General features: G+C 42.0%; 2 protein-coding genes across 2 annotated transcripts in view; one reads left to right on the top strand and one right to left on the bottom strand.

Annotated features, from left to right (window-relative positions):
* LOC146653330 (uncharacterized) overlaps positions 1-4,936 on the bottom strand; it is a 31,474-nt gene extending 26,538 nt beyond the window's left edge. The window contains exons 1-2 of the mRNA XM_085380594.1: positions 4,553-4,936; positions 2,428-2,546 (exon numbers count right to left, since the gene is read on the bottom strand). The gene's annotated coding sequence lies outside the window, so the exon portion shown is untranslated. The remainder of the gene's footprint in view (positions 1-2,427; positions 2,547-4,552) is intronic.
* Positions 4,937-7,613: 2,677 nt separating this feature from the next.
* On the top strand, positions 7,614-11,462 carry LOC146653329 (uncharacterized). Its single transcript, XM_085380593.1, has one exon. The coding sequence runs from the start codon at positions 7,779-7,781 to the stop codon at positions 11,460-11,462; it is 3,684 nt and encodes a 1,227-aa protein (XP_085236719.1). The 5' UTR covers positions 7,614-7,778.
* Positions 11,463-12,954: the final 1,492 nt, after the last annotated feature.

The following is a 12,954-nucleotide window of genomic DNA, read 5'->3' as shown; positions in this document are numbered from 1 at the left end:
CTCCTCTCACTCAGCCCAGAGTGCTGAGCTAACTGCTGTTATTAGAGCTTGTGAGCTACACAAAGGCGAAGCAATAAACATCCACACTGACAGCCAATACGTTTTCGCTGCAGTTCATCATTTCGCTAAGATATGGCAAAACAGAGGAATGGTAACGTCCACTAAACTGGATGACCTTTAACTAGCGAACCCATAGACAAGTCAATCAGAGAAACCACACTAGCAGAATGGATGACTGAACTGTTAAAAAAACAAAGACATAGTACTGAACAACCAACTGCCGGATGATTCTTCTCCAGTTTCTTCCAGATTGAAGCCAGGTGATTGGATCCTGATCAAGGTCCTCCAGCGGAAAAGCTGGAGCACACCAAGGTGGGAAGGCCCCTATCAGGTTCTTCTGACGACCCCTACAGCCTGCAAAATAGCTGAAAGGCCGTCGTGGATACACCAGAGTCACACTAAGAAGGTTGAGCCCAACACATAGACTCCAGCTCTCTCCAAACCTCTTTGTGTACCGCCTGGTGGGGAGTAGGGTCACAGGTGGCAACACAGGTGATTTCGCTCCTCTGGCCAGGGGTCGCCACACGGGAGGCCTAAAGAGGCTGCAGTCGGGAAGATCGCTCCCTTGACTCAAACCTAGCCTACCTGCCCGGTGTGGGGACCAATCGTGATGCCTGACATGGAGATGGAGATGGAGGAATTAGAGGAGCTGGAGGAGGAGCAGACGAGCAGCCCAGAAGAAGAAGCCCCCAGAAGCCCACAATGGAGAGATCGCTTAAACCCCCAGAACTGGTCTGAAAACTGCTACTTGACCATATGCATAACCCTGTGTTTTCTATTCATCATCTCAGTGTTTACAGCACTCGCCGCCATCTGCATGGACATAGCCTGCAGGGACAACCCCTGCAATCCCTACTGTCCAAGAGGATATGGTGTTGACCCCAATGGCACCAACCCCTGCGACCTATGGAAACAAGACCAAGAGATCACCCACAGTAAAAGATGGACACACGACGATTCACACCTATGTGACCTGACACAGGACCATGACCACCCCTGGATGAACAACGCTTGGTACCGCTATGTGTACGATAGAACACATACATTCCAGACAACATACACTCACCTAACATGACCGACGCTCTAAACGTGCTGAAACAAATTAGAAATGCAGAACAAAAAGACAAAATATTAGATCCTGAAGATTGGTTAACATGGTTATTGAACGGATGGTGGAGGTCCCTGTTGATTAAAGGACTTGTTGGAATTGCCTCCTTACTCTTATTAATGTGTGTTTTCACAACCTGTGTAATACCCTGCTTTAAGAAAATGGTGTCAAATATGATAGCTCATTCCGTTAATGCTTATGTAGCAGTGCATAATCCCGCAGCCTATGACAGCGATCAGAACCCGGACAGTGAAGAAGATGACGACTATGTGTAGTTTCCGTCTGTACTTAGTCAATGACGTGGCAATTGAAAATGTTTCACAAGTGATTGTCTACTGAACTCAATAAAGTTACAGATGAAATATTTGAACAACAGGAGGGAATGTTAGAAGAATTTAAGTTGTACTATGATTTATTCACTTATGCATTAAGGTTTTATTACTTAGCATGCTTCAGAATGTTCATATATTTCACAGGGACATTAGAAGTAACTCTTAAAGTTTAAACTGCAGATGTCTATTATTAAAAGATACCTCCGTTATGAAGCTTTCGAATGTATTGCAATGCTCATATATTTGTGTATCACATGCCATTACATCCTGTCACGTACACACACACACACACACAGAACACACACACATGCTGATAAATATGCTTGAAAAACAGGAAATGCAACTGTCCCTTTGTATAAATAAATCTGACTGCAAGGCCTCGGGTGTGGATCTCCTTCGAGCTTCCACCCGTGCACGTCTTCATTGTTGAACCTTGAACAACAGTCTGAGTGTTTTTATTCAACCTGTAGAATGTCTTGTTTAATTTAAATAAACCATTGACATTTCCTGAGAGAAATTCTGCCAAAAACATAACTAAAAATGCAGTCTTATGAAAGTAAGGCTTATTTGCCCAGACACCCATAAACCAATCAGCAAAAAGCCTTTCTTGTTAACAAAATCACTATTGCCAGTTTCTTAAATATGAATATTCACAAGTGAATTTTCTACATGGCTGCTGGTATCACAGCAACACATGGACCACTATTCTGAGTCCTGGGTTAATAATAATTGGAATCAATTTAATTTTAATCAATTTAAACACCTTTGTAACCAGTGAGCTAAAAACATGATGGAAAAGCAAAACTTCTAAGAGATCTGTGTCTGTACTATTATGTAGATATCTAAAAATTGGGGCATTGTGGGCTCCAGGAAGTTTCTCCTTCTCCCTCTCTCTCACACACACACGCACGCACATACATACAATACCTTAATGCAACTCCTATCTGTGGGGTCAATGGGAGTTGGTTTGGGACGGACCACTCTGATGTCGTCACTGCTGCACTCAAGAACAGACCATAGCTCTAGTACCAGGGCCCGAATAAAGCCTGAGACAGAACACGGAGAAATTTGTTGTACCAAACATTTATTTGAAATAGCAGCAACTAAAATTATTAACAGTGCTTTAATAAATAAACGACTGACTTTGTTATTGTGTCCAATCTTTTAAAGAAATCTGTCTTTGCATTGCTGGCACCGTTTTGATTGGAGGATTTGAATCTCAGGAAGGAAGGAATTTATAATGCCACTCCCTTTGATCCCATTTAATCTCTTCCCTGTTGCACTTTGGCCTGTCAGTAACTACATTTGAATTTTGCAGCTCAAGCTTGCACATAAAGGCTGGATAAAAACGTTAATGCAATCAAAATGTACGCAGCCCTCGCTGGAAAACTGGGGATACAGTACAGTACATAAATGATGAAGCAAAGACAAAACATTAGTGTCATGGAAGAAGAAATAGTCAGTGCATCACGGGAAGCTCCCAGCAATAAAACCTGCATTTGTATTGACACATAAACCTTAATTTGTGAGCAATTTTCAGTGTATTTCAGTTAAATTAACGAGACAAATATAACAAAAGGGATTTTATACTTAGAAGAAGAATATGAAATTGAAATATTAAACTAAGAAAACTATAAATACTGCAGTTCTAGAGTTACAGATATACAATTAAGCTTTGCATATCAGTGCTGTATAACCCAGGGAATGTACTTTTTTTATATAATTGAATAGTAATGGAAATCATGAACTGTTTTTCAGAGGTCATAGATCAAATGAGCAGTAGAGTTTTTCTCACAGAATGGTTCTTTCACATAGAAAGCAGTGTGTGCTGCAGGTTTAGCAAATGGCCCATCATTTGTAAGCTCTGTCTGGACTATATCACTTTTTGAGGTCATCCTTCTTTCTGTCAGTCTGCCCAAAACATCAACGGTATCGGTGAAGACAGAAGACAGTGTTTTGTGCGACACATGGAATAGATGACAAAGATGCTGGACTGGAAGATCAAGTCTCAGACGCATTAGTGTGAGTAAGAGCATTTGGAAACCTGTCAGTTTCTTCGATATTGGCAGGAAATCTTTGACAGTGTTGAAGAGGGACATTAAGACTGCATAACAATATAGTCCAGTGTAATATCTTACTTTTTCGGTATCGTCCTTTAAGAAAGTTTCATTCAGCTCTGTCTTTTGCAACTGTGCTCGAAGCAGTCTGTTCTCCTCCAACAGCCGGTTTATTTCTGCTCTGCCCTGTTGACTGCACACACAGTCCTTCGTCTGCCCTTCAGCTTCCGTGACGCTGTCACTCCCATCACCACTGGATTTGTTACATCCATTTCATATGCTGGTTTGCCTGCAATAATGCCAAATCAAAAGCTATTCAGTCGACATGACGTGGTTCTGCAGCATCACACATTAGCATGTTTTATCTCATTATCTATGACCGCAGCGCATTGAAAAAACCCCCACTAAAAGCCTTTTAGTTTGGTCCTTTTACAGCATCCTGCCATGCGATTACATTTGTTCCTGACCACCGAGAACACTCACGTTAACTTTTATCGAGTGGAAAAAAAGTTAGCGTGTTTATATTATGCTAACATAGCTGTGTCGCTAGCGGTCACGTAGCACATCATTATATACCAGCTAGCCCAAGTTCAGTAACCCTACAAATGTCACTGCTGTTTAGTTTTCTGTCTTCATTTATGTTGGAAGTGATAAGAAAGCTGTACGTTTTAATTTGTTTCCAAAACCCCGCAGTCAGGACATGCTATATTGTATTTAGATAGAAGCTAGCGAGCTAACTTGCTGCTAACTTCTAACTCATATGTCATAAATTCCATTGTCATGGATGCCTGGATGTTTAACTCAGTTGTTACACCTGGTAGAGCAGAACGCTGATAATTTTATTAAAGATGAAAGACTTAAGACAGTGTTTTAACTCTCAGTAATGCCACAGTGATCATTTGATATATGGACCTGCAGCAGAGTTTAGGCCCAGACACGGCTAGTGACGTCAGACTCAACAATCGGATAGTGATATGAATTACTTTAGAACTCACCGGAGAGAAAATGCCGCGAGCAAACCAACAAAAAGCTGGGGATTGCACGGAACTCGATATCCGCTCGTCTCACCGCTGCAATCCATGCCTGGCGTCTTTGTTTGGTGGATACATGGGATCCCTCACGTTGCCGCCAGGATGGAAAACGATGAAAAGATTAATCCAGTTTCTTGCCTTCACGATCGTGAGCTCTAACGTTGCAACCGACTACACAACACGTACCATAGCTGAAGCTGTATCCTTTGTCTGGCCTACTGTGATGGCGGCAGGGGGCGTGGCCCGCCTCATGTAACGTCACGCTCCAAAGCCCTGTGACGTTTCTGTGTTCTGTGACGTTGTCCCAAAGACGTTGTCCACCTCTGTTGGAGGGAGTAATGTGGGTGACTGTGTAGTGTAGTTGGTGTAATAGTTTTCGACTCCACACAGTCACTGCTTTGCTGTGCTTCTGCAGCGTATCCAGTAATGGTGACAAATCCTCCAGCGTTGCAATAGGAAGCTGCTCTTAAGCGCAGAAAGAATTGTTTCCAGGGATTTCTATTTGTATCCAGCTTGGCGTGCAGGATCCTTTGTGTAATCTATGCTTACATATGTATTTTACACACAGACAATGTGAAAAATACAACACATTGCTATGGATTGATGCTGAAAGTGCTAATTGCACTAAAAAATTTAGCTGAAAAAATAACACCAACTAAATAGATAAGCATGTCTGTTAACAAAAAAACCCAAACGCTTTACCCAACTGGGGTTTTTCAACTACCTCAGGGACAAAGCTTTACCAAAATCTTCCAACTCAGACCCTGTGACAAGGTCTGTGAAAACCACGTTTTTATGCCTGAAATTCTACAGTACTACACTCCCACCAGATGAGCTCATGCAGCCTGTCACGAACCGGGACATACAACCATGACAAAACAGGAGATGCACACACAATTTATTGTGTTATTAATTTAGATCAACTGTGCTAATATAGTATACCAAAATGAAAACAATAACTCAAATTTCTCATGTACACTTTCTACAGAGGCACCATCGAGAGCATCCTGTCGAGCTGCATCACTGTGTGGTTTGGAGCCTGCAATGCGTCCTGTCATAGAACCCTCCAACGCATAGTGAGAGCTGCAGAGAGGATCATTGGTGTCTCTCTCCCCTCCCTCCAGGACATTTACAGCACCCGTCTCACTAAAAAAGCCCTTTGCATAGCGGCTGATCCCACGCACCCAATGCAAAGCTTCTTCAAGCTGCTGCCGTCAGGGAGGAGACTGCGGAGTCTCCAGGCCAGGACCAGCAGACTGAAGGACAGCTTCATCCATCAGGCTGTCAGGAAGCTTAACTCCCTCCCGATTCTGCCCCCTCTCCCCTCCTCTCCTCCATGGTCTCACTGAACTCTGTCACATACACACACACACACTCTCTGACTCACTCACTGGCCTGCACCAGTTACCAGTCACTTTGTGGAGCATTGGACTGCCATTACCTCATAAGACTTTGTTGTTATACTATCTCTAACCGTATATTACTAGATCTCCATTTGCACTATTTGCCTATTTGCACTACTCTGCCTGGTTTACACTCAATGTCATTTACCCTTACCTGAATATTGTATATTGTATATTGCATAGCTTTCTTGTTAAATTGTATTGTATTTATTTAAATTTTTACTTTTTAATTATTTTATTTGCATTTTTTAATCACTCTCTTATATTTAAATGTTCATTTGCTATTTCATCTAGGGTTTGAGAGTAACGAAATTTCTATTCTCTGTATGTCCTGTACATGTGGCAGAATTGACAAATAAAGTTGACTTTGACTTTGAGATATTTGAGGTTGTGCTGAAAATAATGGTGCCAAATAAGGCAAGAAAAACATATTTTAAAGGTGAAATATAGAGGTAAAATCAAAAATAGTCAAGAACGGCCAATTATACCCTGGACCACAGAGGGTTAAATTTGAAAACGGTTTTAAAAAAAAACATCCCCATTCTAAAATGTCATGTGACAATCTGATTCATGAAGAGTGATGATGTCACAAGGACATGTGATGATGTCACAAGGACATGTGATGATGTCACAAGCACATGCCTTTGAGCCTTTGAAGTTTTTCTATAAATAGGGGTCAGGAGCAGCAAGTTTTAGTCAGTTTGTTCGCAGCCTTCAAACGTTCGACCAGAGCTATATTTGAAAGTATTTGTAAACCTCTTCAGAGTCACTGAAATTTTTTTTAAACGTTCTCACCAATTCACTGAGCAAACAAACACATTTCAGTCAAGATGACTTTCACCTCAAATCATCTTGAAATATGTAAAGGGACCCTTTTGGGAGGTCACTACAAGGTCGAGGGTTTCCTTGAAGAAGGGGGCTTTGGTATTGTAACCAAATGTTGCAATACAAAAACCAACAAAGTCGTTGCTATTAAAGTCAACAAGAGCGACCCTGAAATTCTGCAACAGGCGAAAATGGAAATTTACATACTGGAGAAGCTGCGAGGCTTGGATGCAGATAGATGCAACATTGTTAAATGGAACGACTTTTTCATCGACGGTGACCGCATCTGCTTAAATTTTGAACTCCTCGATGAAAGCCTGTGGCAGTACATGCGGTACCGGAGGAACCGGGTTCTCCCAGTAACAGAAATCAGGCCAGTGTTATTTCAGCTCGCAAATGCCCTGTCCCACCTGGGTTCTTTGGGAATAGTGCATGCTGACCTCAAACCTGGAAACATAATGGTTGTGGACCGCTATGAGTGTCCAATCAAAGTCAAACTTACAGACTTTGGTTTTGCATGTCCCGCATCTACAGTGATTCCTGGTGACTGTGTGGGGACGGTTGGTTATAAAGCACCTGAGGTTATGATTGGTAGTCTATTTAATGAAGCAATAGACATGTGGTCCCTGGGGCTGGTAGCTGTGGAGCTTGCTACTGGGTATCCTTTCTACCCTGGGAGAAATGATTATGATGTTTTGAAATTCATCATACAGACCCAGGGACAGCCACCAGATCATGTTTTAGACTCTGGCTTTTACACTGATAACTATTTCATAAAAGACAACTACAACGGACAACACTGGACATTTAAGACCGAAAGACAATTTCAAGATGAGACAGGTTGTCAGTCCAAGGACACTCGATGCATAAAACTTAAGTGCCTCGATGACCTTGAACAACTACTGAAGATAAGGGGGTGTTGGGAAAAAATCCAAAATGTATTTGTCAGCCTAATCAAAGAGATGTTAGCATTGGATCCAAACCAGCGCATAACACCCTCGGAGGTTCTCCACCACCCCTTTTTCAATCCTGGCCTCTCTAAGAGTTCTCCCTGCACTGACATGAGTAGCACAGGGGGACAAAACCTTGTGGTCTCTCAGCAGCCTTCTAGTTGCAAAAGAGAAGAATCACAGAAAATCAGCTGCAGTTCCCAAACCTCAGAAGAATTTTCTCAACAAGAATACGTCAACGCATCAGCCAACACATCCTCCTCTATAGATGATCTTGAAATATCTAAAGGGACCTTTTTGGGAGGTCACTACGAGGTCGAGGGTTTCCTTGGAGAAGGGGGCTTTGGTATTGTAACCAAATGTTGCAATACAAAAACCAACGAATTTGTTGCTATCAAAGTCAACAAAAATAACCCTGAAATTCTGCAACAGGCAAAAATGGAAATTCTCATCCTGGAGCAGCTGCGAGGCTTGGATGCAGATAGATGCAACATTGTTCAATGGAACGACTTTTTCATCGACGGTGACCGCATCTGCTTAAATTTTGAACTCCTTGACCAAAGCCTGTGGGACTACATAGAGGACCCGGAAAACCAGGGTCTCCCCATAAGCGAAATCAGGCCAATTTTACATCAACTCACAAATGCCCTGTCCCACCTGGGTTCTGTGGGAATAGTGCATGCTGACCTCAAACCTGGAAACATAATGGTTGTGGACCGCTATGAGTGTCCCATCAAAGTCAAACTTATAGACTTTGGCATTGCATGTCCCGCATCTACAGTGATTCCTGGTGACTGTGTGGGGACGGTTGGTTATAAAGCACCTGAGGTTATGATTGGTAGTCTATTTAATGAAGCAATAGACATGTGGTCCCTGGGGCTGGTAGCTGTGGAGCTTGCTACTGGGTATCCTTTCTACCCTGGGAGAAATGATTATGATGTTTTGAAATTCATCATACAGACCCAGGGACAGCCACCAGATCATGTTTTAGACTCTGGCTTTTACACTGATAACTATTTCATAAAAGACAACTACAACGGACAACACTGGACATTTAAGACCGAAAGACAATTTCAAGATGAAACAGATTATCAGTCCAACGACACTCGATCCATAAAACTTAAGTGCCTCGATGACCTTGGACTAATGCTGAGTATAATGTGGGGCTGGGAAAAAATCCAAACTGTATTTGTCAGCCTAATCAAAGAGATGTTAGCATTGGATCCAAACCAGCGCATAACACCCTCGGAGGTTCTCCACCACCCCTTTTTCAATCCTGGCCTCTCTAAGAGTTCTCCCTGCACTGACATGAGTAGCACAGGGGGACAAAACCTTGTGGTCTCTCAGCAGCCTTCTAGTTGCAAAAGAGAAGAATCACAGAAAATCAGCTGCAGTTCCCAATACTCAGAAGAATTTTCTCAACAAGAATACGTCAACGCATCAGCCAACACATCCTCCTCTATAGATGATCTTGAAATATCTAAAGGGACCCTTTTGGGAGGTCACTACGAGGTCGAGGGTTTCCTTGGAGAAGGGGGCTTTGGTATTGTAACCAAATGTTGCAATACAAAAACCAACAAAGTTGTTGCTATTAAAGTCAACAAAAATAACCCTAAAATTCTCCAACAGGCAAAAATGGAAATTCTCATCCTGGAGCAGCTGCGAGGCTTGGATGCAGATAGATGCAACATTGTTCAATGGAACGACTTTTTCATCGACGGTGACCGCATCTGCTTAAATTTTGAACTCCTTGACCAAAGCCTGTGGGACTACATAGAGGACCCGGAAAACCAGGGTCTCCCCATAAGCGAAATCAGGCCAATTTTACATCAACTCACAAATGCCCTGTCCCACCTGGGTTCTTTGGGAATAGTGCATGCTGACCTCAAACCTGGAAACATAATGGTTGTGGACCGCTATGAGTGTCCCATCAAAGTCAAACTTATAGACTTTGGCATTGCATGTCCCGCATCTACAGTGATTCCTGGTGACTGTGTGGGGACGGTTGGTTATAAAGCACCTGAGGTTATGATTGGTAGTCTATTTAATGAAGCAATAGACATGTGGTCCCTGGGGCTGGTAGCTGTGGAGCTTGCTACTGGGTATCCTTTCTACCCTGGGAGAAATGATTATGATGTTTTGAAATTCATCATACAGACCCAGGGACAGCCACCAGATCATGTTTTAGACTCTGGCTTTTACACTGATAACTATTTCATAAAAGACAACTACAACGGACAACACTGGACATTTAAGACCGAAAGACAATTTCAAGATGAAACAGATTATCAGTCCAACGACACTCGATCCATAAAACTTAAGTGCCTCGATGACCTTGGACTAATGCTGAGTATAATGTGGGGCAGGGAAAAAATCCAAACTGTATTTGTCAGCCTAATCAAAGAGATGTTAGCATTGGATCCAAACCAGCGCATAACACCCTCGGAGGTTCTCCACCACCCCTTTTTCAGTCCTGGCCTCTCTAAGAGTTCTCCCTGCACTGACATGAGTAGCACAGGGGGACAAAACCTTGTGGTCTCTCAGCAGCCTTCTAGTTGCAAAAGAGAAGAATCACAGAAAATCAGCTGCAGTTCCCAATACTCAGAAGAATTTTCTCAACAAGAATACGTCAACGCATCAGCCAACACATCCTCCTCTATAGATGATCTTGAAATATCTAAAGGGACCCTTTTGGGAGGTCACTACGAGGTCGAGGGTTTCCTTGGAGAAGGGGGCTTTGGTATTGTAACCAAATGTTGCAATACAAAAACCAACAAAGTTGTTGCTATTAAAGTCAACAAAAATAACCCTAAAATTCTCCAACAGGCAAAAATGGAAATTCTCATCCTGGAGCAGCTGCGAGGCTTGGATGCAGATAGATGCAACATTGTTCAATGGAACGACTTTTTCATCGACGGTGACCGCATCTGCTTAAATTTTGAACTCCTTGACCAAAGCCTGTGGGACTACATAGAGGACCCGGAAAACCAGGGTCTCCCCATAAGCGAAATCAGGCCAATTTTACATCAACTCACAAATGCCCTGTCCCACCTGGGTTCTGTGGGAATAGTGCATGCTGACCTCAAACCTGGAAACATAATGGTTGTGGACCGCTATGAGTGTCCCATCAAAGTCAAACTTATAGACTTTGGCATTGCATGTCCCGCATCTACAGTGATTCCTGGTGACTGTGTGGGGACGGTTGGTTATAAAGCACCTGAGGTTATGATTGGTAGTCTATTTAATGAAGCAATAGACATGTGGTCCCTGGGGCTGGTAGCTGTGGAGCTTGCTACTGGGTATCCTTTCTACCCTGGGAGAAATGATTATGATGTTTTGAAATTCATCATACAGACCCAGGGACAGCCACCAGATCATGTTTTAGACTCTGGCTTTTACACTGATAACTATTTCATAAAAGACAACTACAACGGACAACGCTGGACATTTAAGACCGAAAAACAATTTCAAGATGAAACAGATTATCAGTCCAACGACACTCGATCCATAACACTTAAGTGCCTCGATGACCTTGGACCAATGCTGAGTATAATGTGGGGCAAGGAAAAAATCCAAACTGTATTTGTCAGCCTAATCAAAGAGATGTTAGCATTGGATCCAAACCAGCGCATAACACCCTCGGAGGTTCTCCACCACCCCTTTTTCAGTCCTGGCCTCTCTAAGAGTTCTCCCTGACATGAGTAGCAAACGGGGACCAAACCTTGTGGTCTCTCAGCAGCCTTCAAAACAGAAAGATCATAGAGAATCAATCTCCAGCATTGCTTCAACCACGGACAAAAATGACAAAAACACAAACAGGGATTGTAAAAAGCCATTAACAGCAGATTACATTGCAAGAATTAATTAAGCTGCTCCAATAATGATCACTTTGGCTTTTTTGTCTTTTTTAATTTTCACTCCCCCCACCCCAACCAGTCGCGACAGATGGCTGTCCCTTTAAGAGCCTGGTTCTGTCGAAGGTTTCTTCCTTTTAGAAGGGAGTTTTTCCTTCCCACTGTCGCTCATTGCTTGCTCATAGGGAATCACTTGATTGTTGAGGTGGCCAAAACTCTAGGGGAACTAGCAATTCTTGTGAAAATTGAAAAGGGAAAAAAAGCCTAAAAACATAAAAACAACTGATGAATATGTTCTTGAACTAAGGCACAATTTTGCTTAAAATCCATTAAGTAATCTCTGTGTCAAGTTCTTACCAATATTCAAAGCGGAGCAGCGGACAACTTACCATTACATCAGTCCTTCAATCAGACATAATTTGATCCAAATTGGAAATAAACTGGATGTTTATTAAATAAACCAGCTTTAAGCATCATCTAATTGTTGTTTGTAACTCTTTTTAAATATAGTGCTAACCTTTAGCCTCCTAGTAGACATACATGTTTTATAAATGGGAAAATCCTCTTTTCTTTAGAAAAGTTAAGCTCTGACCTTGAAGTCAAGGTCCCTGAGATTTAAACCTTACAGAGATTTTTAGTAAATGCTACCATGGTATTAATTTAAAAATTCTACATTGTCTCGTTCTTGAGTTATTGCATTCACAAACTTGGGTGTCCACAGCGCCCCGCCATATACCAGACTCAAAAGATTATGAGGTAGGTGTTTTGTTTTTGTTTGTTTGTTTTTTAAGTTTTTTCATAAAGATTACAACATAAAAATAACACAATTGGGAATATTATTGTCATTTTTGAAAACACTATTTTGATGTTATCTAATGCAGTGCAAAAAATAAATAACTAAATTGATAACTGGCACTGAGTCTTCTGTGTGCACACATTCTGCATCAACACACAGGGAGACACTGAGACTTCAGAAATTTTTCACTGTGTTTGTCTATACAGCCACAACTTTCAGATTTTTCACAAACAAGCAGCACGGATTTTGTCCTCATCATTTCAGCTAGAAGTACTTTATAAGGGGGTCTTTCAAGTGAACATTGAACAGGTACAGGTGCTTGAAATCCTTGAAAATGCTCGTTCAGGAGTTAGGCCTTTTTCATACAATCCCCCCATTTTCAAAGGCTCAAATTGGATTGAACAAGCAAGTTTTTTTGTTAATAATTGACCGTTTGGAGTGTAGAACTCATAGATATCAAATGTTGTTTCCTCCCTTGCGAGGCCTTTACTGTATCTGCCTTCAGTTCTGGTTGCTTTGCACTGTGAAGCTATTTGAA

The sequence above is a fragment of the Rhamphochromis longiceps genome, linkage group LG14 (assembly GCF_057381845.1).
Source record: "Rhamphochromis longiceps isolate RC_006_pf linkage group LG14, R_longiceps_female_GT1.1, whole genome shotgun sequence".
NCBI classification, from domain to species: domain Eukaryota; kingdom Metazoa; phylum Chordata; class Actinopteri; order Cichliformes; family Cichlidae; genus Rhamphochromis; species Rhamphochromis longiceps.
This window is presented reverse-complemented; position numbering and strand designations above follow the sequence as displayed.